At 39.1% G+C, this 27,045-nt stretch overlaps 1 protein-coding gene across 2 annotated transcripts; it reads left to right on the top strand.

Annotated features, from left to right (window-relative positions):
• Window positions 1–68: 68 nt before the first annotated feature.
• LOC127566072 (cation-independent mannose-6-phosphate receptor) lies at window positions 69–26,690 on the top strand. Of its 2 annotated transcripts, none has more exons than XM_052007579.1 (16): window positions 69–619; window positions 1,370–1,580; window positions 1,652–1,815; window positions 1,877–2,160; window positions 2,224–2,371; window positions 2,431–2,552; window positions 2,618–2,730; window positions 8,329–8,726; window positions 8,863–8,976; window positions 15,796–15,942; window positions 18,497–18,676; window positions 18,759–18,885; window positions 20,576–20,643; window positions 25,143–25,473; window positions 25,563–25,693; window positions 25,759–26,690. In XM_052007579.1, exons 1-16 carry the CDS (start codon window positions 509–511, stop codon window positions 25,837–25,839), a joined length of 2,730 nt encoding a protein of 909 aa, XP_051863539.1. In that variant the 5' UTR covers window positions 69–508; the 3' UTR covers window positions 25,840–26,690. The 2 variants fall into 2 exon arrangements, with proteins under 2 accessions (XP_051863539.1, XP_051863540.1); XM_052007580.1 differs by having other exon boundaries at window positions 70–619; window positions 25,143–25,329.
• The last annotated feature ends 355 nt before the right edge of the window (window positions 26,691–27,045 follow it).

Raw genomic sequence — 27,045 nt, 5'->3', positions numbered from 1 at the left:
TTGTGCGCTACATCCCTGGTATTGCTTCTTCTTCAACCACTGTTGCTGTTTTTTTGCATTTCCACTACGGCTCCGGCGCGGCGACCGCTAACTATAATAATAATCAATTTCATCAAGTCCGCTGAACGGTATCGCTTGTGGTATTTACAAATAGAAAAGTAAACTCATTTATATGATTCATATTGTGCGCGCTATATATTTGTGTTTATCGGGTATTGCATTCAAACGGGTTAATCAGATAAGAGCAAAACAAAACGGTCGTTGAAAAATCGAAACACCACCAAAGACTTTTGCCTGCTTCGAGTCTAAATAAACAATACAAATACTTCACAGCCCAATTAACGACCTGCTTGCGATAAGAGTTCCCTAATCAAACTCCAACTTTTAATGTGCAAAACGGGTTAATCGTTATAACATATAAGTAAGAGAACAACAAGAAAGAAGTGCTTTGTTCGTGTTTGGTTGTCGCGGTTCTGTTTAAATTGCAAATGCGGGCACTTCTTGTAAAATGAGTAATGTAAAGAAAATTGGATTTTGTGGCGCCACCACGGCGTCAATAGTGGCCATTATTTTACTTGCAACTTGCAACGTAAGCGCTGCAAATGACGCAAATCAGCTGGTAAGTGGTTGCTTTGGGTGGCTTGCCAGGGGATGTAAAAAGAAAGAGTAGTTGAGAAGAGGAGGAGAATCGTCGGGAGTTTTTGCCATTTGTTTGTTTTCGTTACCATGTTTTGTTAACAGCTGAACGAATTGCGTACTGCGCACTTGTTGCCATGTTAACACGTCAAAAGAACACACAGTTATCGAATTTGACCAGCTAAACATGCGTCTGTGTGTGTGTGTGTATCGTTCTTATTGTTGCCTTTGTTGTCGCGCATATAAGCAATAAATCAGGCAGATTGCCAAGTAACAATAACAACAGCAACAGTGTAAGCACACCTGTTAACACTTTTAACAGCGCCTTAGCAGTGACCGTTATTTTTCAAATGTGCTGTTAATGTGCAAATTAAAGATAACTATTCAAACATATACATAGATACGAAATACGTTTTTTTTAGAATGCTAATTTGCTTGCATTAAAATTAATTGCGCATTTCCAATAAACCCGTAATTTTATGTGCAATATTTTAGTGTGTTGAATAGTGATTTCATCAAATTTTAAATTTTATACAATGAAATGCATTTTTTCAAATGCTAATTAAGTTGCATTACATTTAATTGCAAACTTCTAAAGAATTCATAAATTTATTAGCATTTTTATGCGTACTGAAAAAAGATACATCAATTTTTGTTTTGATTTTTAAATTTCAGTTTATTTTAAGTGACAACTTAATTTTTACAAATATACTATAACTATACTTTTCAATAGGATTTAACATCGCATGATTGCACGATAACGGAACCCGTTTACGGCTACAAGTTCAACTTCAGCGGTTTGCGATCGGAGCTGGCGCATGTGGTGAAGAACTTGAACGACGATGTCTTTGAGTTTAATGTGTGCGGCAATTTGACGCACAGCTGTAACAACGAAAGCAATGTGGCCGCTTGCCTCAAGAAGGGGGGCAAGGAGTATGTGCTGGGTAAGCGAAATTCGATACCCTTTGGGTTAACAATCGCATTTCATGGATTTCTTCTTTCTCATCTCTCACAGGTCACCAGCATGAGTTGAAGTATCACAATGGTAAAATGTATTTCAATTATTTGAGTGGTGCCAAGTGTCCGAATGGAACTGCTGACAATGCCAACTATCAGCTGCATGTGATACTAAGTTGTGACTACACCATGGATGTCAATCAGTTCCATATAACCTCTTATGTGAGTGTGCTGACATTACTGTAAATTGTTGGTTAAATTATCTAATTAATGCTCGCTTTAGTCCGATGACGCGTGTTCCTTCTACATCAACTACGAGACATCCTTGGCCTGTTTGCCTGTACCCGATGCCCTGCAATCGAATAGCTGTAGCGTTCGCTACAACGATGTGGGCGGCACATTTGACCTGATGTCATTGAGCGATGCTAATTATAGGACCATAGACCGTGATGGTGGTTTGTTTATAATTAACATCTGCAAGCCGGTGCTTTATGGCGAGAATACAATGTGTCCTAGTGGCAGTAGCATTTGCCTCTACGATCGCAAGGCGACAGATCTAAAGAAGCGGTAAATACACTTTGTTTATACCTCAATAGGAAGTGTATTAAAAATCAAGTTTTATTACCGTAGTTTCATCAACTTTGGCAACGTGAACTCGCAGCCTGAATTTAAGGACAATCTACTGTTTCTACGACACAATTCATCGACACCGTGTGCAGGAAATTCCAGTGCCAACTACAGCAGCATTGTAAACTTCCACTGCGACAATACAATTATGGTGCGGACTTCCCTGCAGTGAGTGCAACAAGTGCTACAGCTTTTTTGTTTTGCTTGCAGAATGAACATCCAGAGTTTATGGGCACAGATCACGATGGTTGCACCTATCATTTCAACATTTTCACGCCACTCGCCTGCAAGCAACTGAAACCTTGTGCGGTCATCGCTTCGGACAATGAGCTGTGAGTCGATTGTTACACGTAGTTTTTCAATACGAAATGTAATCCTTTTGTGTTTTTGCAAATAGGCTGGATCTGAGTGCGCTGAGTGAGCATCCACCGCACCAATTGACCAAGGATGGCAAAACCTATACGGTGGCTGTGTGTGCCAGCGCTGGGACGCCTTGCTTGTCGGATGGTGGTAAGTCGGTCATTTGTTGCTTGCAATATTAATGAAGATTTTAAGTGCAGTCGCAACACGTACGACAGCAGCTGCTGTTGCTGCTCTTGCTGTTGCTGTTGTTACCTGGAAAAAAGTGTAATTAAAATTTAACATGCAAGCCAGACATATTTAAGTGCGACAAAAGCAGCCAAATGAACTTTATCTGCTTTTGGGCAACACATAAAGCTGTAGCTGCTGCAACGAAACTGTTTTCCCTTTGGCAGCAAACACTTTAATTGCATGTAATTTAGTAATTAAATTTAGCCTTGGTTATCACAGTTTAAAGCGAACGCTGAAGCTGTGTCTGTTATTCCTTGCTGCGCATTGAGAATCACTCATGCGTGCCTATTTACAGCAACAACAACAACAGCAATGTAGGGAACGATGATTCATATTTGTGATGCGGTCATCATATAACGTATTTACGCAGTATACAACCATGTGCATATAGTAAATATATAAACAAATCATGTTTGGGGCATAAAGGGAGAAGAACTCAGTTAGTTTCCCCCTCGATTGAAATTTTGTGTTTTCGAATTAGAGTCGTGAGTGTGCAAATATGGTAAAGAGCGTTATACGAATTCCGATTACACTATAAAGACTTTACATTGTAGTAATTTTGTTTACTGCCGATAAGCGAACGGAAGACTGTTTTTTTTTATTACGTATACGTAATGTTGTCTTTAGCATTTGTGGTGTGAGGTATGCAGCTGCATCGTCTTTTACATTTGTTAATATGCCCAACATAATAAATGCATGCTGTCGTTGCAAATATTCAAGCCATGTGGGCTGTTGGCACTGCAAACGTGCCTGGGCACAAATTCATGAAATATACAATGTCCCATCGCACACACACACACTTGCACACTCTCACACACACACATGGATTGAGTGTGTGCCTGCATTTCTAGTTGACTGCAGACGCATTTCCGTTGGCGCGTCCTTTTTTTGTGCTTGGTTGGCTGCCCGCGGCTCTCAACTGAGCTGGAGCTGCATTGCTCCCAGTTCACGACTCGTCGTCGTTCGCACGTTGAAAACACACACACATACATACACACACACAGAGCGAGTGAGCGCTGCAAGAGTTTGGGCACGAAATCATGGCCACCGCTGGGCCTAAACAAATAAATAAGCTCACTTGCTTTTGGCAACTGACATTGCTATCCGGGCCAGACACCGACGCCGTTGCATTTCTACTTACATACATATACATATGTATGTAATACTCTACATATGTATATATGGGAGATATGTACGATTTGTATGAGCCTTGTCGTTGTCGTTGTCTTTGTTGTTGCTGTTGCTGGGCTGTCTGGGCATGGGGACAACATTTTTGCGACGGGACTACACGAAAATTTCATTTGTTAAGCAAATAGCAGATAGCAGGACACGGTCACGCGAACAGAGCCGTGAACAACGCGTGCATTTCTAATGCAACTCTCGTAACTGGTTGGCGCCCAGCTGACACTGACAGACGCCATATTGCTGGATGTTCTTTCTGACTTTATTGTTGGCTTTATACCCTGTAGACGGCAAAGGCAGCCGGGAGAATCTCTCTTTTGAGTAGAAGCTGCGGAAATTAGTAATGAAATTTGCTGAAAGTGTTGACTGATTAATTTCAAATCTAGTTCAATTGCTAAAAATATTTGCTAATTGTATTTCTCATTATTGTAGTTTAAAGTTGAATATTATATGTACATATATAGTACAATATATCAGAGCAACTTAGGTCTTCAGACTATAACGCTTGGTAATTAAATTGATTAAATTTACGTTATTCAATTAAACCTCAGTTAAGTTCTTATCAAATAATAAGAACATACCTAATTTCACAGAACTTTTTAAATTCTGAAATATTTATTTCACTTAAATTTAACATAGAATTTAAAAAATATAAATGTTTTCAATTCAAATAAGATTTTAAAATATACATAATTTCACAGAACTGGTTAAATTTCTGAAATATTTATTTCATTCATGCACAAAATTTAAAAGTTTTTAATTTAAATTAACATTTTAGCAGAATGTTTAAAAGAAAACTTGACCAAATATCTGACAGAATTTGATTTTATGTTGCTTCTATTTCTGGTCTTTCTTAAATACATTTTTTTGGTAGTATTTACTTGTAAACTTTTACTACACATGTATTTCCTTTTTCTTTTATCAGTAGTTGTTAAAATATATAAAGGATTAGCTTAAATCGAATTCTCAAAAATGATTCAATTCTCATTCTATCAATTTTAATGACAGCTTCTCTGCTGCACCAAACTGATCTTCAAAATCAAATATCTTAACTGTTTTTTTAACTGAGTGACTTCAAGTTTAGCTCACCCAATGCCCATATTTGTATATAGTCTATGCTTTCTCCCATTCAAGAATTCCGCGGCATAGGCCAAAACATTGGAATCAGTTTTGTTTGTTGCTGCAATTGCACTGTTGTTTTATTGAATTCCACATTTGATAGCGCTTTGCACGTTGCACATTGCCAGCCTGCAAGTTATTGCCTGCTGCAAGCTGCTGCTGCTGTTGCCTGCTGCCTGCCACCAAGTGCCTGCTGGGCCACGACTAACAGCAATAAAATGTTGTTAATTGCTTATGCCGCACACGTTGTGCCGTCATTTTATGAACGCGTAATTTGCATTCAACATTCTGCATTTTGCATTTTACATGCAGCATTTCTCTGTGAGTGTGTGTGTGTGTGTGTTTTTGGTATTTATGAACCCATGGGAAATCGTATTGTCCCCTAGTTTTATTTAGAAATTACAATGTGGTACTGTATCACATGCAAAACATAAAACGTTGCGTTGGCCAACGGTGCGTATGATATATGTACATACATATAGTATACACACAAAACTGCTGAAGGGACACAGTCGAGAATATAATCAAATAGCCTGGCAGCATGCATAAAATGCCCAAAAGCAATGCCAAACAATTGCAGCTGGACATCAGCAGCAGCAGCAGCAACAACAGTAGAAACATTTACAACAACAACGACAACAACAACAACAACCACAATGAGCAGGACGAGCACATCCTTGAAATAGTTGAATGTGTGTGTTTATTTGCCATCGGCAGTTGGTACACTTCAATGTTTATAATTTTCAATTTCTGTTTTTGGTATCCTCAACTGCTTGGTTTTATTTTATGCTTTTGTTTTTTATTTTTCATTTCCCTCTGTTGTTTGGTCTGTCGGGCAGATTCAATTTAGAGACACGCCCCGTTCCTGACACTTGGCCAGCAGCTGTTTTGCGCCAGGATGCGCCAGGATGTGCTGCTGTAGCCGCACAGTGGTTGGATTTCGCAAAATACATTGCTAAATTTATAACTTTTTAATTACTTGAGTAGAATTTTGTTTACTGTTTATTTTTTGAGTTTTCCTTATTAAAGATTTACTTTTAATTATAAGTTTTCAATTAGTAATGAAAAAATAGTTTAGTTGGCATCATAGTTGTTCAATTTCTCTATTAGGAAACATTTAATTCGATTGCAAAACAATATTTATATTGAATTAAAGGCACATGATTGAATTTCAAGATATTCTGAATCGATATATTTGATTTTAAGGTTGCTTGACAATTTCTGTAGTTTCTTTGGCGAGTTTCAATCTTTAATATTTGAAATTTATATTTTTAAATAGCTGTCTCTATAATTTCTTTAGCGTATCCCAAACTTAATTTTCGCAATGAGTTTTCGTTAACTCAGTCACTGTGCTTCAGCTACTAAATCGTTTATATATTTGTTTCTTTCCCATTTCTTGTTGAGCCCTTTTCTTGGCGCTTTCTTGACTGTTTTCTTATTGAAATTCAATTTGCCCCCGAGTTTTGTTTCTCGTCTTTTTTGCTGCACACTCGCCTCGTTTTTGCTCTGTCAATCTTAATGTACTACATACAAATATATATATACATATAACATATATATACAGTTGTATGTTATATACTTGTTTATGTTGTTGTTCTTGTTGCTTATCAACGCCACAAAATTCGACTTGCTTATCCCTTGTTATAGTTAACCCTTTCATGCAATTTAAACGATTTGAGCAATTTATTGTTGTTGTTTTTTTTTGTGTGTTGTGCTTGTGCTTGGCTTTCCCTGTGGCCACACATTGTAATGCCCCCGAGGCTCGAGAAGCTGAAGTTGAGATTGCATTGGAATTGAATTTGTGAGTGTTTTGTGGCACAGTTTTTCGGTGCGTCTGCGTTGTGTTTGTGTGTGTGTTTGTGTGTGTGTGTGGCAACAGATCAATCTCCTTTGGCTAATCTCGTCACGGAAATGATTTCAGTTCCCTCCTGCACACTGTCAAGGTGGTCAACAGATTGCCTGTTTCTGCTGGTTTCTTGTGTTTGCCTCAGCTGAACTCAATTGCATGCTTCCGCAGGACACAGACACACAGAGATTGTTATTTGCTTGCATAGTTGCTAACACATATTCTCTCTTTCTCTCTCTCTCTTTAGTATTGTCACGCAGCAACAGAATTGTCATTTATCAATTTAGTTGACAGTCGATTTCTTTTCAATTCACCCTCAAATACAAATACGAGTATTAGCAAAAATAAAAAAAAAGAGAAGGAGATGAGCAGAGAAACCCTCACTTCAATTGACTTTGACTGTGTGTGGCTTTGGGGCAACCTGTGCACAAAAAGCCAATGTTCGACAAGCTAGCTAGCTCGCTAGCTGCTGTTGTTGTTGTTGTTGTCCGGTTGCTGCTGTTGTGGCATGTGCAATAAAGTACAAAAAATTGCCAAATAGAAATCGACGGAGTGAGTGAGTGGAATTACCATATTCTAGTCAAATCACAATCACAATCACACACAGCAACCTGTCCACTAACATAGAAGCTGCTCAATCAAAATCAGACAACACATTGCCAAAGGGAAATGAAATTTGGCTGCAGTTGTGAAAGCAGAATTCAAATGCATTGACAACTGCTTAAAGCAGCCATAAATATGCAGTCTTTAAGCTAAGCAACCGCTCTTGCATAAATACTCTACTCAGCTTTGGCTTTAAGCAGACTTAAGCGGCCTCAAGAGCCGAGTTAATCCATACGCTTTGCCAGCCTAACGCCGCCTGTCAAACGGAATGCGTTGCTTAATTTGCTTGTTAGTTAAATATGCTTAGGCTGGGAAAAAGTGTAGAGTGCGTATACTTAATATGTGAGGGATTAATGTATTCAATGAGAGAGTGAGTCAGGCAAATAAAGTGCGTATACTTAATATGCCAGTGTTTGATGTAGCAGAGATATAAAGCCATATCTAACTCTTGTGTTTGAATACGCTCTCAATTTGCCAAAAGTCAACAGCAGCTCGCTAGAAATCTAAAAGGCAAAAAAGAGCAAAGGCGAAAAAAAGCGAGTGCTGCAACAAGAGCAGCAATTAATTTCGATTTTGATCGGCTGATGGACGTGGCTTTCACAGTACAAAACTGCTCCATTTGCCAACAGCGAACAGCGAATGAAAGAGTGACAAGGGGACGCGGTTTGGCGTGTCATTTGTCGCCGCGTTTTTGTGTCGAAACGAGACGAGTCGAGTTGGGTTGAGATAGTGAACATGAATTGTGCTTGTGTTTGTGCATTTTGCAGGCGCCTGCTATGCTCAGAATGAACAGACCTACAACCTGGGCAACTTCAATACACATTTGCGTTTCAATCAGAGCGGCTCGCCGTATTTACTGTACGAGGAGGGCGCCGTATGCGATGCAAGTGGACGCCGCTGGACGACGAAAATCGAATTTGTTTGTGCGAACAATGCGACGAAGGACAATGGAACGAACGATGCTGTGCAAATAATTGAGGACTCGAATTGTCAGTTGTTAATTCAATATCAGACGCCGCTTGCCTGCCTCCAGCAGATTAGATGCAAGGCAAAGTTCTATGAAGAGCTCGTTGACCTGACTCCATTGGTTAACGCCAACGACAACTACGAGGCACGCATCGAGTTGCCGCCCAAAGAAGCCCAACGGCTGGCCAAGAACACAAAGGTAAGTTTATCAGCATCAGCCATTGTACTGCACGCTGATTTCCCTTGGCGCTGTTGAAACTAATTTGATGCCCTTTGTCTCTGACTCTCTCTCTCTCTCTATATTCTCATCTCTCTCTCTCTCTCTATTCTTGCAGTTCTTTTTGAATGTGTGCCGACCATTAGTGCCGAAATACCAATTAGGCTGTGCTGGCGGTTCAGGTGCCTGCATGGCCAAAATGTCGGCAGCCAATGCGCCCGAGGAGGAGCAGGTAAGTAGCAGACAAAGCCGCTTATAAGCTTAACTTTGCCGATCGACGACCAGATGTGTGTCCGTATGCGTATGTGTGTGTGCGTCGGAGTGTGTGTGTATGATATTCCTCGTAATTGGCACCAATTTGCCAGCCACCAACTCCCATCTCTCATATCACATCTCTTAACATACCGACCATTTTCCCATTTGAACCTTTTGGCTAAACTGAGAGAAAAATCACGTAAATTACGTATTTGTATTAAGGATTTGAGAAGTGTGAAAATTCTTGCAACATGTATGAAATTCTTTATTTAAAAATCTTCTATTGTTGATATAGGGCAAGGGCGGATAAGTCTAGATTGTTTCATTATGGTTTTAAGAAATTTGTGTGTTTGAGATATTTTCTAGATTTGTTGCTAAGTACAATGAATTTAAGAAACAAATATTTATTCTAGTCTTAGATGGCTCTTAAATTTTAAAGTAAGATGTAAAATCAATCTCATAATGCTTAGGTCACTTATTGGTTTTATTTTCCTTTTTTTTTTTGAAAAGCATTTCTCCCAATTTAACAATATTGTTTCATTAACTCTTCAAATTCTTTTTCGTTTCTTTTGAACTAAGCAAAAGAAGCTTCACAGCATTCGTTGCTAATTTCAAAATTAATGGTTTTATTTTTTTAAAACTTGGTCAGCAACTGTGTGGTAATCAAAGATCTCACAGATTTTATGTAAAATGTGCTAATATTATAACGAAGATTTTAAGAATTGAATATTTTTCTAACTAACACTACAACAACGATTCTATAATTGCTCATTTGTCAACATTAAGAGCTACACTTAATTTCTGTTTCTGCTTTTCGTTGTTTGCAAAAATTTTTGACTTACTAAAGATTAATATTTAGAATTGTACAGAGTTTTTGCGAGTGTATTCATACTCATACATAAGTTCATGGTAAATGCTTCAATTTGACCGTTAAGCCGTTTTGGCCAAATGCCCAAAAATTGCGGCTCCATTCATGCATTAAATATGCTGCTGCAAATCCAATTGCTAAGCTCTGCTCCGCTGTACTCCACTTCACTTCACTCTGCTTCAATCTTTGCCTAGTGGCCAGTGGATTTGGTTACTTCATTAGGCTGCCACCAAAATATCTCTCAGTCTCATTCTCAGTCTCAGTCTCATACTCAGTCTCGCTCTCATACGAACCCATCGTTGACAACTGAAGAGCGCAGCGAGAGTTCAGTGTCTAAAAGTTGTTTAATGCCACAAATTGTGAGAATGCTGTTCAGTTACCCATTCCCCAACCTCTCTCCTCGCCCACTGCTTTGCTGACCGAGCTGTTGGCCTGCGCTTAAATACTTAAGCCCACAAAAGTATGCTATGAAATTCGCTTGAAATGAGATTTCAGCTCATGCAACAAAATGGTCACAAACATTGTCGGGTTTTGTGTTGTTTGCTTTAAATGCGAATTGCGAATGCGAATGTGAATGCGATAATTGCAAACAATGTGCTGTTGCTTTTGTGATATGAAATTATATAAAAATTGCTGCAAATTGAGACATTTAGTTAGCGTATTCTGAGAGGTGTGCCAGCTTAATATTATTATTTGTCAAGCACTTGGGTAACACGATTTTCTAAGCAGGGGTAAATATGGTCATTAAGTTGTGAATAGTTTAGTTTATTAGACATAATCGCAAAGACTTTGACGTGGAGAAGTTAGAATATTTCAATGTGGAATTAAAATTAGTTTTGAGTTGAGTTTAGGCAATTTATTGTTTCTTAAATGTTGGTTTGCTAATTTCTGTTTGATAAAAAAGTCGCTTGAAAAACAATGAAAATCTTCTCTGCCTCTTATGACAATATTTGATTTAGTAATAGAGCGATTTTGCCTATAAAAATTGCTTTGAGTTTGACCAAATTAAAAGTACAACTTATTTTTGGAAAACCTTTGTTAAAGCGGCTCAATTCAAAAGAAAATAGGTCTGTCTGTTATTTATACAACATTTTTCATTTATAAGCAACCACTTAAAAGTTTGTTCGCTATATTTTTGCGCTACTTTATTGATGAAAATATGCGTATTATTTCAATCGGATTTAATGCTCATCATTGGAAGCACATTCTTTATATCGATTTAATTCAGTAAACTGTCGCAAGAGAATCGTGAATGTCGCCTGGGAGCACACAGCTTCCACTTGCAACAGCTTCGAACTGTCTGTGGTGCCAGAGATAGAGATATAGAGATGTTTCCGCTTTGGCTCTTAACTTAAAGGCCGTAGGTCGGCTTTTGTGGCATTGAGATGCTCTTATGCAATTATTATGTGAATTATAATGCTATCGCTGTGTCGCTAGCGGGCATGAAGTGCGTGTGCTCAGCCTCAGCCATAGGCGACTGCTCCATGCCGCTGCCCCGAAACCTGGGCATAACTTTTATCACATGCCGAGAGCAAAAACATTGTTCAAGTTGTTAAAAAAAAATAATCACGTACGCGCGCTGCAAATGGCGGGGCCATATGGTCGTTGGGTTGGGAGGGAAGTGGTGGGGGGCAGATAGGGAACTGAGAACGCGAGCGAAATATTTGTGAACGTAACGCAAGGCCAACAAAAACGTAACGCAACGCAACGCAAAGCGAAGCGAAGCGGAGTAACGTTAAGAGGGCGAGGTAACTAAAAGGGAACGGAAGGATATGGCAAAATGCGGCTATGGCGTTGACGATGGTGTAAAAGTACACACACACACACGCACACATGCACAGCTGGATGATATACATATGCATATATAACTGTAAAAACAGCTTTTAGCGGCCAACAGCCATCAGTTGGCAGCAGCCCTTGCCTTTGCCTTTGGCCCTTCTCCCTCCCAAAGCAACCAATACAATACCAATCCAATCCATGCTGCATGAAGAGGCTCCTCTGTGTATCTATGTGTGTGTGCTTGTGTGCGTGTGTGTGCCCCATGCGACGTGCTGTGCAGAACATTTCCGGCTTGCGGTGGGATAAAGAGCGAGTGGTGGGGGGGGGGGAAAGAATGGGGATAGCAACGTTTGGGGCAAAGTGCCGTCGGCTTTTGTTTGCATGCCACTGGCCTAGAAATAACGTAGCCATGGTTATATATATTTTTCTAAAAATTTATATTGCTTTATTTGCACACATGCAGAGAGAGTGAGGGAGAGAGCGTGTGTGAGAGAGGGAAGGCGACAGTCCCTCGCTTGTTGTTGGCGGGCTGCTGTTGACATTTGTGCCACGTTTTGCATTGGGAAAATGCTCCGTTTTCAGCGCATTTCGTGTGCGGAAACGGAAATGTGCTGCTAGCTGCTAACGCGCACTTGAACGTGCAACTCCTTTCGCATTCTCAAACTCAATTCTCTTCTCCCTGACTCAGTTACCCCGTTTTTTTCCTCCCTCTCATTGACAGTTGTCAAATGTCGAATGGCGTTTGGCTTCTTCTGATTTGCGCTCAGCATTTTGCACATATTTTAATGTGCTACAGCTGCAGTTGCACATCCTGCAACGGCATTATCCTTGAGCTGCTTCTGCTGCTCCTTCAACAACCTATTGGCTTGGCGCACATTTGACTTTGCAACCCAATCGAGATTCACGCTGCGACAGCTCATTGTCATGCAGCGACTTCTTGTCATAAATTTTTCGCTGTGCTTTCGCGTTTGGCATGTCTCAACCTGTTAATGGCACAGCGATGGAATTTTTGTTCGAAATTGATCAAAATTGCTCAGCAAACTATGCCATTTATACGCGGTATTTAAGAGTGATAAAAAGGTGTTATAACTTAAGGATAAACAATTCCGAACTAAAGAATAATCTGCTTATTTTGTCTGTCTGTATAAAAGTCAAATTATTAGAGACTCTGCCAGCTAAAACTACATACTCTAACAACAAAACTTCTTAAAGTAGCAAGTCATAAAAATCTCATTTTAAAATGACAAGTGGAATACAAATGATTAAGAAACTTCAAAGCTCTTGGCGAGCATTAAAATCTATTTTAAAATACAAATCTCTTTTAACAAGTATCTCAATGTGGAGCACACGCTCTATTGTCCTATTTTTATACATTTTGTCCTAATTTACAAACCATTGTTATGCCATAATATGGCCCAAAATTATGCTAGCCTTTGTGTTGTTGTGTATGGACACGGCCCATTTGTGGGCGTCTTTGCGGCTAGCCTTGAGGCTGGTCTGCGTGACGCCACAGGACACGCAGCGAATACACGAGATGTGTCCCTCAGTCGCTGTTGATGTCTCAATCCAAACGCTGAACTTGCACAAATCTTTATTGCTTTTGCTTCGCTTTTGTTGTTGTCATCCCAAGCGTGGACAACTTCAGTGTGGTCAAGTGGACACTGAACTGCGAAAGGATATCGCCGAAGAGCATTTGACAACATTTCGAATTGAGATACACGCTCTCAACTCTCAACAACTCGCTCTTATCAGCATTCTGTTTGATTTCAAGAGTTGGCAGCACTTTTAATTAGGGCAACAGGAAATCCTAACATGGCTTAAGCTTACATTTTACGTGTAGTTCAAAAAACTTAGGGGATTCTTTTCTTTTCTTCCCTATTTTTGTTGTGTGTGTGTGTGTTTTGTTTGGCATTTTTTATTTCTTCAATAGATTTCTACTTCTGCTTTTCTTTCGCAACTTATTTATTTATTTTTTTTTTGTTCTGTTGTATCTGCAAACAATTAAGTTGCCCACCCGCCTGTCTGCTGTTTTGTTCTTTTCTTTGCTTTGTCCAGTCAACGCTTCCACTTCGTGTCCTGCTCTTATGAGCGAAAAGTTCACAAAACTTAAAGCAGGCAAAAAAGAAAACATAGTAATAAAATTACACGTCACCTTTGTTTGACGGTTAAATACCCGAAAGTTTAGCATAAGAACAAATGAGAATACATTTGTTTGTTTGTTAAATTCAATCGAGTATTAAATATATTTAATAATATGTTATTTATATATATTACATTTAAATATGTTGAGGCTTCGACCATAATTTGTTAATATTCATCAATAAGTAATTTAAAGGTTGACCATGCAATATAGAAAATAGCATTTACTTCCATTTTTAACCAATGAGAATAAAAATTAGTTTTACATATGAAATTGTAGAATACATATGAATATTGTCTACAAAATTGGTAACTTTAGCGTGTTTAACCTCTGAGATTTAGGTGTTTTAGCTGATGGACAGACGGGCAGACGGATGACTGACTCTTCTGTAATAATCATGCTTCAATGGCAATCAAACATATATAGACTTTTTTGTGTTTAAAAACTAGTCTTTACTTTACGTTACTATCAATAATGGATTGTCGCAAAGTCTTCACACCTCTTTATCCTTAATACTGCCGGGTATCCCCAAAACAGAGCAAAAGTGCCAGGAAAAGAAAAGAAAATATAAACAAGCGACCAGGAAACATAGACAAACAGCACTTGCTTGTGCTTGTACCAATGCGATAAGAAAGTTTTTCAATAAATTTTGGAACAGCAAGTTACTCAAAAGTTGCCGTCTTCAGCTTTAGCTACAGCTACAGCTACAGCTTCAGCTCCCAGCTTTCAGCTACAGCTAAGCTGATAAGCTGGCAACTGGCGCCAGTTAGTCGCTTGCCCCTTGCCACTCTTCCAATTCGTCCTCCACTCTCTCTTCCTATTTGCTCAGCTCAGCTTACTTTCTATTCTAACTATATCCAATGCTAATGAGGATTGCCTGTTGAAGGACATTCCATGCTGCTGGCAGTTGCCAGTTTTGCTTGTTTGCTGACGCCGCATTAGTTCAGATTTTGAGTTTTCAATGGATTTCCGATATAGATATAGAGTAGAGGAGAAAGGAGCGGAGTGTGAAAAAAAAACTGCTCAGCTAGCGAAATGGTTAGCAATAAATAATAGAGCAAACTGCTTAAACCTTGCCTGAGCTGCATACGAAATGAGCTAGCGCCGTCTGCCGCCAGTGGCTAATACGTTTAAGATGAGACGACAACATGTGCAACGTTCGCCGCCATCGACGTCGCCTGACCCGGGCATAAATCTTGTGCCACTCGAGCGCCATTGCATTGGACATTAAGCGCACGTCTCCAGTTGAATGCCCGGTCGACTGGCCAGCTGCCTAGATGCCATCCTCTGCTGCTGCTTCTGTTGCTGCCACTGACAGTATTTAAGCTGCAACAAGAGCAGCAGCAGCGGGAGGAAGGAGGAGGAAGCAGAGTTGGGACAGCAGCAAAAAGAGTTGGGAGTAGGAAAAAGCTTGCATTCAAGGCTGACGCGTGCTTTGAGAGATTGAATGTGGAGAAGTGGGGGGGAGTGGGAGTAGTTGGCACTGAGTGTTGCCTGTTGCAATTGAAGCGTCATTGAACAGGCGACAAAAAGGTCGATCATTGAGCAATTTGCACAGCTAATGCCTCGCTAAGGACATTGCATGCGTTCTTCTCTGTGTTTTTTTCTCTCTATCTCTCTCTCACTTTCTGTGCTTTAAAGCTCGTTAAACATCTAAGGCTAGCGATGCGTGTGTTCGTTCCATCTTTGTCGGTTCGACCATCGAAATCTTTGCAATGCCATCCATTTTGTGCAATTGTCGTTTTGTGCTATGCTGTGTGTCGTGTCGTGTGAGGCTAACTGACGAGGTTACTGTCTGCCAGGGGCCATAACATTTGTCCATCCATTGCCACAGTCGCTTAACGCACTCATCGATAAAGTCGTCGTCGAGTTGGTTTTGTACTGAGAGAGATTTCCACATATTTGCGGGCGAATCTCAGTCATAAAGTTGGACACGTGTTGTTTGCTCATGTCATTTCATGTCACTCTCTTTTAACCCTTCTCTTTTCTTGTCTTCTTTTTCATTGCAGAGCCTTGGCTTTCCGCTGGTCAAACTGTCTGCACTCAACGACACCGCCGCCGAGCTGCTCTATCTACGTGGTGATCCATGTCCGAACGATAAGGCCATGAATCTGTCCACGACCATACACTTCAACTGCAACATGACTGCGGGTCGCGTAAGTATTACGAAATACAAATACATATCGAAAAAAGTTTTATAATTGAGTATGAAATCTTAAAAACTGAAACGAGATGAAGCTAGAAGAGTTATATATTAGCCAGTCATGAAATAAGAATATTTTAAGTTCGTTAGAAGTTGAATGGAAAAAAAATTTAATATCATAAAATTCTCTATAATATCTCAAAAAAAGATAAAGATACTTCTTCCAACTGCTTTTGTATCTTTGAGATACTTTTGTATCTTCCAACTGCTTTTTATGATAATTTTGTATCTTTGAGATGCTTTTGTATCTTTGAGGTGCATCCTTGAGATGCATTTTCAGAGATACTTCTTCCAACTGCTTTTGTATCTTTGAGATACTTTTATATCTTTGAGATACTTTTGCATCTTCCAACTACTTTTGTATCTTTGAGATACTTTTGTATCTTTGAGATGCATTTTTGAGATGAATTTTCAGTACAAAAGTATCTCAAAGATACAAAAGTATCTGCAAGATGCTATTGCAGTTAAAAAAGCAGTTGGAAGATGCAAAAGTATCTCAAAGATACAAAAGTATCTCAAAGTTACAAAAATATCTCAAAGATACAAAAGCAGTTGGAAGAAGTATCTCAAAGATACAAAAGTATCTGCAAGATGCAATTGCAGTTAAAAAGTCATGCAAAAGATTAAAAAGTATCTGTGAGATACAAAAGCATTTGATGCTAGAAATAGTATGTAATCAATTTCAGTTCCATTCTTGAAATAAACGATATGTTGATATCCATAAAGATACAAAAGTATCTCAAAGATACAAAAGTATCTGCAAAATGCATTTGCAGTAGCAGTTGAAAAGACACTTTGTCAAAAGTATCTGCGAGATACAAATGCTTTTGATGGTAGAAATATGTTTCAATTAATTTAAATTAAAATCTATCTCAAAGATACAAAAGTATCTCAAAGATACAAAAGTATCTCAAAGATACAAAACTATCTGTAAGATGCTATTGCAGTTAAAAAAGCAGTTGGCAGATACAAAAGTATCTTAAAGATACAAAAGCAGTTGGAAGAAGTATCTCTGAAAATGCATCTCAAAGATACAAAAGTATCTCAAAGATACAAAAGTATCTCAAGCATCTGCTTTTTTAACTGCAATAGCATCTTGCAGATACTTTTATATCTTTGAGATACTTTTGTATCTTCCAACTGCTGTTTAAATATACTTTTGTATCTTTGAGATACTTTTGTATCTTTGAGATGCATTTTCAGAGATACTTCTTCCAACTGCTTTTGTATCTTTGAGATAATTTTGTATCTTTGAGATACTTTTGCATCTTCCAACTGCTTTTTGCAGATACTTTTGTATCTTTGAGATACTTTTGTATCTTTGAGATGCATTTTCAGTACAAAAGTATCTCAAAGATACAAAAGTATCTGCAAAATGCTATTGAAGTTAAAAAAGCAGTTGAAAGATGCAAAAGTATCTCAAAGATACAAAAGTATCTGTAAGATGCTATTGCAGTTAAAAAGACACTTTGTCATGCAAAAGATTGAAAAGTATCTGTGAGATACAAAAGCATTTGGTGCTAGAAATAGTATTAAATCATTTTCAGTTCCATTCTTGACATAAACGATATGTTGACATCCATAAAGATACAAAAGTATCTCAAAGATACAAAAGTATCTCAAAGATACAAAAGTATCTGCAAAATGCATTTGCAGTAGCAGTTGAAAAGACACTTTGTCAAAAGTATCTGCGAGATACAAATGCTTTTGACGGTAGAAATATGTTTCAATCAATTTAAATGAAAATCTATCTCAAAGATACAAAAGTATCTCAAAGATACAAAAGTATCTGTAAGATGCTATTGCAGTTAAAAAAGCAGTTGGAAGATACAATAGTATCTTAAAGATACAAAAGTATCTCAAGCAAAAGGAATCTAAAAAATTCTATGCAGCACACTCTTAAAATAGGCTTGTTTCTAGCTCAATTGAAAATCAAATACTTTTGCAATACATGAATATAAAATTCTTCTATTTAAAAGTTCAAAATTTAAGCGAAATCAATCTTGAAAATTTCTACATTAGCTGCTCTTAGATATATATTATTATCAGCTCAATTTATGAAAGTATATTTAAGAACAAAACGTTTCAAAATTGAAACAATATCCATATAGAAAAATACTAGATATGCAATTATTGAATTAAGATTTTTATCAGCTTATTTAAAGATGAATGAATAAATTCTTAAATCTAAAAAAACAAAATTTTCAAAATTTAAAGGCTTGAAAGTTGCTTAGAAGGAAATTTTATAAAAATTCTCCAATGTTGTTATTTAAACATGAAAGAATTTATTCTTTGTTATAGAACTTAGAACTCTTAATCTAAAATTTATAAAAATGAAGAAAACAAAATATTGAAACAAAAATCTACTGAAAGCAATCTCGATAACAATTAGGTTGTTTTTAGCTTATATGAAAGTGAAAAACTTTCCGTAGTCAAGAAGACTAAATTCTCAACTTATAGAACTCCATTCTTACGCTTGTTCTCTGTGTAATGTCGTCTTATTGCAGGGCCAACCGGTGTTGACTGAAATTGATGACTGCCACTATCATTTCGAGTGGGGCACGAGTGTCATTTGCCCGCCACATGAGTGCACCTTCAATGCGGACACCTGTGAAATTGTGCAAGAGGAGGCGCATCAGCATTTCAACTTTAAGAACGCCTCGTTCACCAAAGATGGCAAGATTGAGGTAAGTTTGACAGCTGCCAGACAGACAGGGGAGCGACAAACACTCAGGAGTTTATATTGAACACTTCGTTTTTCATTTGCAGATTGCGTACAAACAGCAGAAGGTGCAGCTTAATGTGTGTGGCATGTATCGCAAGACCATGACGGATTATTCGCAGGATCTGGTCAATCTGTTCTTCACACACGACCTGCCCGGTTGTGGCAAAGAGGGTGAGTTGATGGCGTCATTTGATACTTGTGCATCGTAACTAACTAATTCGATTTGCGTTTTGTGAGACTTACTTGAGGAGTTGCTGCCTTGTCGCTTGTCGTTTCCGTATCCGTTTCCGCTTCCCCGCTTCCGTTTGCACTTCCGCTGGCGCAACACGCGCATTTCCGGCCGCCGTACGCCATTTTCTTTTTTGGTCATTCGCCTCTTTCTGTTTTTTTTTTTTTTTTTTTTGAGTGTTACTTTGGCTTTTTGAGCTGCTCTCGGAAAATGACAAAATCGCATTAGAATTGGCGCACAGCCCAATGCACTTTCCATTCGCTTATCTGTCAGACCTTCTACCACATCACTTCCAACATGTTGCACTCCTCCTTCTCCTCGCCGACCTCTTGACAATGTGTTTTTTTTCTGCTTGCTGCCTGCTTTTTGGGCGCCATTGCGACATTTTTCGCGCTGCGCTTGTCGCCATTTCGCCTTTTTTCCTGCTGCTTTTCCACCATTTTCCACTCCTCTTTTTTTGCGGTGCTTTTCGTGCTCTTATCTAGAAAACCTTTTGTGTCGGCTCGCCGACTAAAACGCAAAATACTTGAAATTATCAAAATAGACAGCGGGGCGAAAAAAAAATCTGCAGCAAAAAAAAATGATAAATAAAATTGTCGACGAGATAATGCGGTAAAATAATCTTGCTGTAGATTTTTTTTTGCTGACTGCTGTCGAGCGTTTTTTATGCGACGGCGGCTGCATTCGAGTCATGAATATTTAAAGCAGCAAAACAGAATTCAAAATAGAATAGAAGAGAAGAGAGGTGCCGCCTTCTATCGGTTGTTTCATGTGCATGGCCATGAATTTTATTGGCACTAAAAATCCCCAGCAAAACTTTGTCATTAAATGAAAGTTTTTTTGTGGGCTTTGTTTTGCGGACTGGACTCGTCTCGTATGTTATCTGGCAATAAAAGCGACAATTTAATTATGACATAACAATGAATACAACTAAGTGAGAAAAGCGACCATTATAAAACTCTGTTTCGGCGTCACATTTGCTGTGTGTGTGTGTGTTTGTGTGGTTTGGCAATCTGTAAGCGATCAGACAATTCTAATGTGCTCACTGACATGCGAAATGCAGAGTGGAAAAGCAGCAACAACAGCAGCAGCAGCAGCAAAGCCGAGTGGCAAAAACGGTTTACCAGTTGAGCCCATAACCCAAAAGCTGCCACCCATCAAACACACACAGAGCAGAAAGGAGCTGGAGCAGCCTTTTGTGGTTGTTACTTCCCAGCCAGTCCCCTCTGAGTTGCCTTGCATGCGGCTTTTGTTGTCGTCTCCAGTGATAATTATTTTTAGCTTTTATGTAATAACTTTGCAGCAGTATAGAACACCCGTAGTTTTTTGGGAGCTCGGTCTGGCAGCCTAGACGAGGCTATGATAAGGATTCATTTAAGCATTATTGTTGTGTTGCTGCTGAATGTTGTGGTTGTTATCCTTGATGCTGTTGTTGAGCTTGTTTTTCGGTCAATTAAAATAAAATGCCGCCTTTTGCTTTCTCTCTCTCAGTCTCTAAAATGACTTTCATCACATTTTATTGGGGTCAAGTTTGTGTCATTTGTTTGTGGTTTCATCTCTCTGCTAATTAAACGCCGTAGATTTTTGGCCCATTGCTAACCACAGAATCGGTTTCATTTATTTCATTTGCAGGCAAAATGAATGTGCATTTGCGCTTGATATGCAGCAATACCACGGAGAACACCACAACCATTACAGAGGTAAGTGCAAAACTTTTTCTTGATTTTATGATTTTATGAAACAGCTAAAAGAACACAAATATGTTTAACAAGATTGTGTGCTACTTAGGATTATTCAGGCAATATAAGCAAAGTATTTAACTACGCTTTAAATGAAATAGTTGCAAGTACAATTTGGAAAAAAGAATAGCAACAACTTGAGGTTTAAAATTGCAACAACAGATTTCAGTATCACAAGATTTGCGCCTTCCAATTTAGTTGTTTTTTTCAGAGAATATTTTCGATGTATTCAGCTTAACAAACGAAACTTTAATTGAAGTAGCTGCAACTACAATTTGCCATAAAAAACATCACTGAAATTGAGGCAACATTTTATTGTGCTGCCATCAAAGTATTAAACGACTGTAAGAGGCTTTGGCAACACTTACAAAAATAAGTCTGAAATGCTTTTAGTACAGCAATCAAAATCTTGTGTGTAGCAACATAACTTCATTGCTTTGAAAATTATTCCTTTTAAATGAGTTTACTTTTTAAATTATGTATGCGTGGTGAATGAATAATTCTTTAGAAATGTCCAGACAGCTTGATAAATATCGAACAACAAAAAAGTGTAGCATACTTTTGTGCGCCTAGGGAAAAGCGCATTAAATTGACACACTTAGAAGACAGGAAACTACATACATAGTATAAAGCATAAGTAAGGCGAGAAGCCTGAAGTGGATTTAGCGTACATATTTTTACTGTATGCATGTGCAAGGCGAAAGGAGTTGCTGAAGTTTTGGGTTGAGTTGGGTTGGTGTAGCTGGTGTTGTTGTCAAAGTGAAAATGTATAAGAAATATGCAGAAAAAGGCCGCACACAAGCAAAAGCAAGGCACAGAGCGTGGCAACTGGGCACAAAACAATGTGGCAGGTGTCCTTTGTTATGCTTACCACTTGGCAAATCCGCTTTGCCAGCCATTTGTTGTTGTTGTTGTTGGTGTTGTCCTTGCTGCTGCTGCTGCTGTTGCCTTTCAGCAAAAATGTTGCCTACCAACCTGTGCGGCTTTTGGTTTTGCCACCCCATTTCTTTTCTGTTTTCTGTTCTATTCTTTTTTTTCTTTCTTTTTGCTGCGTTATTCTCTTGTATTCCTTGGTGGTGTCTGTTGCTTTTACATAGTTGTGTAGTCGTTGATGCTTTTAGCTGGCGGGGCATTGCTATTGTTTTGGCCAAGCCTTTGTTGTCTTAACAATCGCTGCTAAAAATGCACGTGCCTGACTTGTTACAGCGAAAACATGCCTGGCCTTTGACTTAGATCGCCAGATATGGCTTTCAGGCAGCTCGCAGCTCGCAGCTGAGCTTTTTTGCGCTCTTTGTAACTGCATTTTGCTGTTGCCCGCTTTGTCCTTTTGGGCCAACACGTTGACCTGTTTTGTACGCATCTGCTTTTGCTTTTGTTTCTGCTTTCGTTTTGACCTCTTTATCAAATAATTGTCATTGCACTTTGCACTTTTGCATATTCTATTGCTGGTGCTCTGATTATAATTAGGCCAGTATTAATCAGCAGTAAGCTTAAGCTTCTAATTCAATTTGCTGTCGCGCGCTGCTGCTTTGTAATTACGATTTATGTAGTATATATATATATTCGCATTCGTCAAGATTGTGTGTGGCATTCGAGATGCTTCTGCTGCTGCTGCTGCTCACTCACCTAACTAATTCAATTAAATTGCTGCACAATAAATTTTCCACAGCAGTTTCTCGCGCACCAAAACCCCAATCTCTTAATTGATTTTGTGTTCTGTTTGCATTATGTACGAATGTGCAGCAAATACATATAGATATATGTACATATATATCTAGAGAGGCGGCAACCGCATGTTGCAGCAAAATTGTCAATTTGCAGCACGTTGTAATTAGTGGTCGGTTTCGACGTATGCAACTTTATTAGCCTGGTCCGAGAGCATGCCAAAAATGCAGCAATTAGTGCCTGAGGTTTAACCAAACACACACCCATATCGACACACACTCATCCACACACGCACTGCAACACACACTCATACACACACACACACAGTCATGCGAAAAGAGCTCGTATAACCGTCGTAGTCCATTACGCACAAATTGCCAAAGGAGGCGCCATCAGCAATTGAAAATATTTGCCTGTCCATTTTGTAGGTAGGCGCTCAGTTGTTTTTATGCCCTGCACTCAGACATTGTTAGCCAAACGGGCTTCATTGATTTGTGCACTGATATGAAACATATAGAGAAGAAAGTAAGGGGTATTTGTGACGGCATGTTGAATATGATAAAAGAACTTTTTGTTTGGCAAAGTTGGAGTTGGAAAGTCTTTAAAATAATCTTGTAAATTTAGCAAAGTTGGAGCTTAAATTCGGTGATATATTTTTCTAAGATTGCATTATGAAATTAGCAATATTAACTATAGTTAACTTAATCTTATTAATATAAGCAATAGAAAGTGCATTCCGATAAGACATTCTACATTGTTTAGTTTAGTTCAGAGAGAGAATAGTTTAGTTTAGAGAATCAACTAGGTTTGTATCTGAGGTTCAATCAGTTCAATCGTTGTCAAAAAAGTTTAGTGTTTCACTTTTTTCATCCTGTATATTCCAGTCGATCACGATTCAATCTTTATTTTACTTTGTTTTATTTAGCAATCTATCTACGTTCAGAATTCATTTTTTAAACTGCAATCACTGGCAAATTGACAGAAATATAAATGCAGTTGAAAGCATTTCAGCATTTGTTTTGAATTTCGTCTGTCATCGACAGCATATCTCGCAGTCGATCACGATTATTCGCTGACATTCTTAATTGTTGTTTTTTCAGTAGCTGTTGTTATTGTAGCACTCGCTACAGTTGTTGCTGCTGGCTGGCGCCCTGTTTGTGCTGGTTAAACAGCACAGCCCAACGCTCGGCGACGTTCTACACTCGGGTTTAGTTGTATTTGCTGGCAGTTAGTAGTAGTCAGTGAAGCTTGTTGCAATACCCAGTGTCGCACACTCGCATGTGGCACAAACCAATTGACCCAAATTTAAACCAGTTCACAAATAGCTGCAAGCAGCTTTTAACCAGAGACCGCCGTCGATGTCGTTTGTCGCATGATAGGGACAGACAGAGAAAGAGAAAGAGGGTGAGAGAGATAGAGAGGGTGGCAGTTCGTTCATTTCAGTTCGGTTCGGTTGAGTTGAGTTCAGGGAGTACTTGCGGTGTCAACTGGACACACACGCATGACTTGGCTATAGCATATAGCTTATAGTACTGCCAAGCTATGGGAGAGTGTTTGTCTGATTGCCGTTAATTGCATTGCATTGCATTACACACTTCACTTGTAGGTGTTATTAATTTAATTTCTTTGTCAAGCATACGTAATGGCAATTGGTTATTCGTTCCTCGTTCCCCGTTCCCTCCCACTTTCATCACTGTTCTATTTGATATGCATTTCATGCTCAATTAAGTGAATGCAACAAGTTACCATGTCCACTTCAAATACTCCATTGAGGCGTGCTCACAATTAAAAAATGATATAAACAATAAGTTTCGTGTGTGGAGATAAGCAAACAAATTAGATTAACCGTGACTATGACATGCAATTAATTAAGCCAATAGTTTACGATCTATCTATAATTCGCTGTGGACTTTGCAAATTGCTTGGGCCGCACACACACACACACACACACACACACACACACACACACGATAGGAAACTTCTAAACAATGCAGCGATAAACAAGCAAGCAACACGGCGACAGCTTTGCTAGTTTAGTTTTAGTTTTAGTTTCATTTTCGTTTTCTTTTTTGGTGTGTTGTGTTTTTCCGTTGTTGCAGAGTTGTCTGCAAGCGGCAGCGACGCTGTCGGAAAATTAGCGATTCAATGAAATGGGATTTTAAATGGCTGCAAACTTTTTAATGCGTCTACCCGCTGTCCGCTTTCCGTGCTGTCTTTTTTTGTGCGCGCTCGAGCCTTGGCTTGGCTTGCCTTGGGTGTCCTCGACATGTTTTAGTTTTGGTGTCTGGGGCGGCGCCACGGCCGGTTGCACGACCCGGGACGTCGACAAAGTTGTGAACGCGCGTCGTGCTCTCGCTCTAGAGAGTTTTTGCCACTTGCAGTTGTTGCCTCCAGTTGCCAGTTGCAGTTCGCGGCAAAAGTTTTTAAATTATGCGCACATTTGCAGCGCTTCGTTTCGCTCTTGCTGTTGCTTTTGCTGTTGGCCCCGCCGGAAATGGTCTTTGGCCGAAAGTGTTACACGCAGCGTGCAGCCGGACGGATGGACAGACTGGCGGACAGGCTGAGAGAGTGTTGGCCTGGCAGTTGTTGCGCCACAGTTTGCCGCCCTTTTGGGTAAAACACGCCATGAACAGAAGACGGTGCACAGAGCACACAGCACAGCAAGAGATACTGGCTTTTATGTTGCAATTTATGTATTTTTCCAATATCAATTTATTTATTTATTTTCTTTGCACTTAATGAAGAAAGTTTCTAATTACTAAAATGCGGTTTCCCCCATACACACACACACACAGGACACACAGTGCAGTTTGCTTTATGTGCAACGTACGCCGAGCATCTGCCACTTCTTGGGTCTCAGTGCGCCGCCAGAAGATACAACAGCAGGAGGAAGCAGCACGAGTTCTACAACTTCAACAACCACAACGACGCCGTCAACGACGACGTCGACGACGACGAGCAGCACACATACAACGCCATTCGGTAAGCCAAGCGAAGCAGTCACAACAACAACTACTCGTACTACTGCAGCCACTGTAAAGGCAACAGAAGCAACAGCAGCAGCAACGGCAGCAGCCGTACCCTCTGTGTTGGCAGCTGTTCCCAGCCCAACGGCCTCCGTGGGCAGTAAGTGCAGCTAGCCAAAATGTGTTTTTGCGTTCTGCGTTCTCTTATGCCATGCATTTCCTTTCATTTGATGTCATTTTTCTGTACAGCCATCATGGGAATTATCCTGTCTGTGACATTCTTTGTGGCCTGCCTGGGAATGTTTGCCTTCTCGCCGGCGCGAAGGCAACGCGTGCGTCGCCTCTTCAGACGCAGCAGCTCAGCGGTGCGCTATTCCAGGGTACGTAACTAATGTTCACAAAGTGCCATCAATCATTACGACTTCATTTTTCCCTACGCTTTTAGGTGCAGTCAAACGAGGAAGCCAATCTGCTGCTGGAGCCGAATGGCGAGTTTACCGAAAGCGATGATGATATGCTGCTCTAGAAGAGCAAATAGTAACAGAAAGTGGGGGAAACTGGACACGAACTCCATCCCAAGGCTGTGGCCGGCAGTGGTGCGTACTGATTGCTATTCAAAAGTTAACCAAAAAAAGATATGTAGAAGAAACTAAAACATAAAACCAAAAAAAAGACATGATAAAACCACAAGTTTGGAACGTTTAACACCAAAGACAAAATAATGAAACACGCAACTGATTGTGAGCTAAAGACCTAAAAAGTAGACAAGTAACGAAATTGTTGAAGGAAAATAATAATTATAAAAATATAATATTACTTACTTATGTACAATACGTCTCAACGACAACGACGACAACATACAAAGCCCAGTTAATGGAATTCTATAAATGTATACATATATATTATATATTTTATATACCTGCACTTCGTATGTAAAGGCAAAACCCCTACCAACAATTATGGCTGCATACAGTACTTAATTACTATATATATATATATATCTAGCATATAGTCAAATCTTGAGAATTGCTGCGACAATTGCTTTCTGAAACTCTGGCAGTAATTTCCACAATTAACTATGCCACTTTTACTTCTCAAAACCAAAATCTGTATTTATATTTTTGTATTTCATTTACACATAATTCTTATCTGTTCTGTTTTCTGTGTTGTCCAAAAACTATTTTTGTATTTTATTTGTGATATGAGACTGGACGATTTGTACTTAAATTTGTTGATTTGTAGTAATTATTTTTGATTTATTAGTTATTTTAAGCCGTCTGTATAAACTACCCAATTTTATTAAATACTAACGTAAATGTACACTTATATATTCTATATGTAAAAAGAAATTGAAAATAAATACAAAATAAAAATATATTTCTACTTTTTTTATTCAGAAAATAACCAGGAAATCAATTTAAACTTATGGAAAAAATTCAAATTTAACGATCTTTTTTCAATTTTTAAAATCTATCAGTCGAATGTTCTAAGCTACCTACGTTCAAGCTCAACGGTCGCACTGTTAAAAAAAGCAACAGTCAGCTTTTAAATTTGGCGCCGCCATAAAATTTTCTGCTTGCTGCTGGTTTCTGTTCCCCTGGTATTTCAGTAGGGATTTTAGCCGTTTGCGGTCATTGCAAACCGCAGCCGACAGACACACACACACACACGTACAACCGCTCACCCACACATGCTCACCAGTTCACATCCACACACACATACACAACAACAC

The sequence above is a fragment of the Drosophila albomicans genome, chromosome 2R, assembly GCF_009650485.2.
Source record: "Drosophila albomicans strain 15112-1751.03 chromosome 2R, ASM965048v2, whole genome shotgun sequence".
In the NCBI taxonomy this organism is placed as follows: Eukaryota; Metazoa; Arthropoda; class Insecta; order Diptera; family Drosophilidae; genus Drosophila; species Drosophila albomicans.
This window is presented reverse-complemented; position numbering and strand designations above follow the sequence as displayed.

What these genes read in the sequence shown, in the direction of transcription:
- LOC127566072 (XM_052007579.1), top strand. Translation starts at nt 509, where the DNA reads ATGAGTAATGTAAAGAAAATTGGATTTTGTGGCGCCACCACGGCGTCA. An exon ending in GCGACAGATCTAAAGAAGCG is followed by an intron (nt 2,161 to 2,223) that starts GTAAATACACTT and finishes TTATTACCGTAG; the next exon opens with TTTCATCAACTTTGGCAACG. An exon ending in CCAAAGATGGCAAGATTGAG is followed by an intron (nt 18,677 to 18,758) that starts GTAAGTTTGACA and finishes TTTCATTTGCAG; the next exon opens with ATTGCGTACAAACAGCAGAA.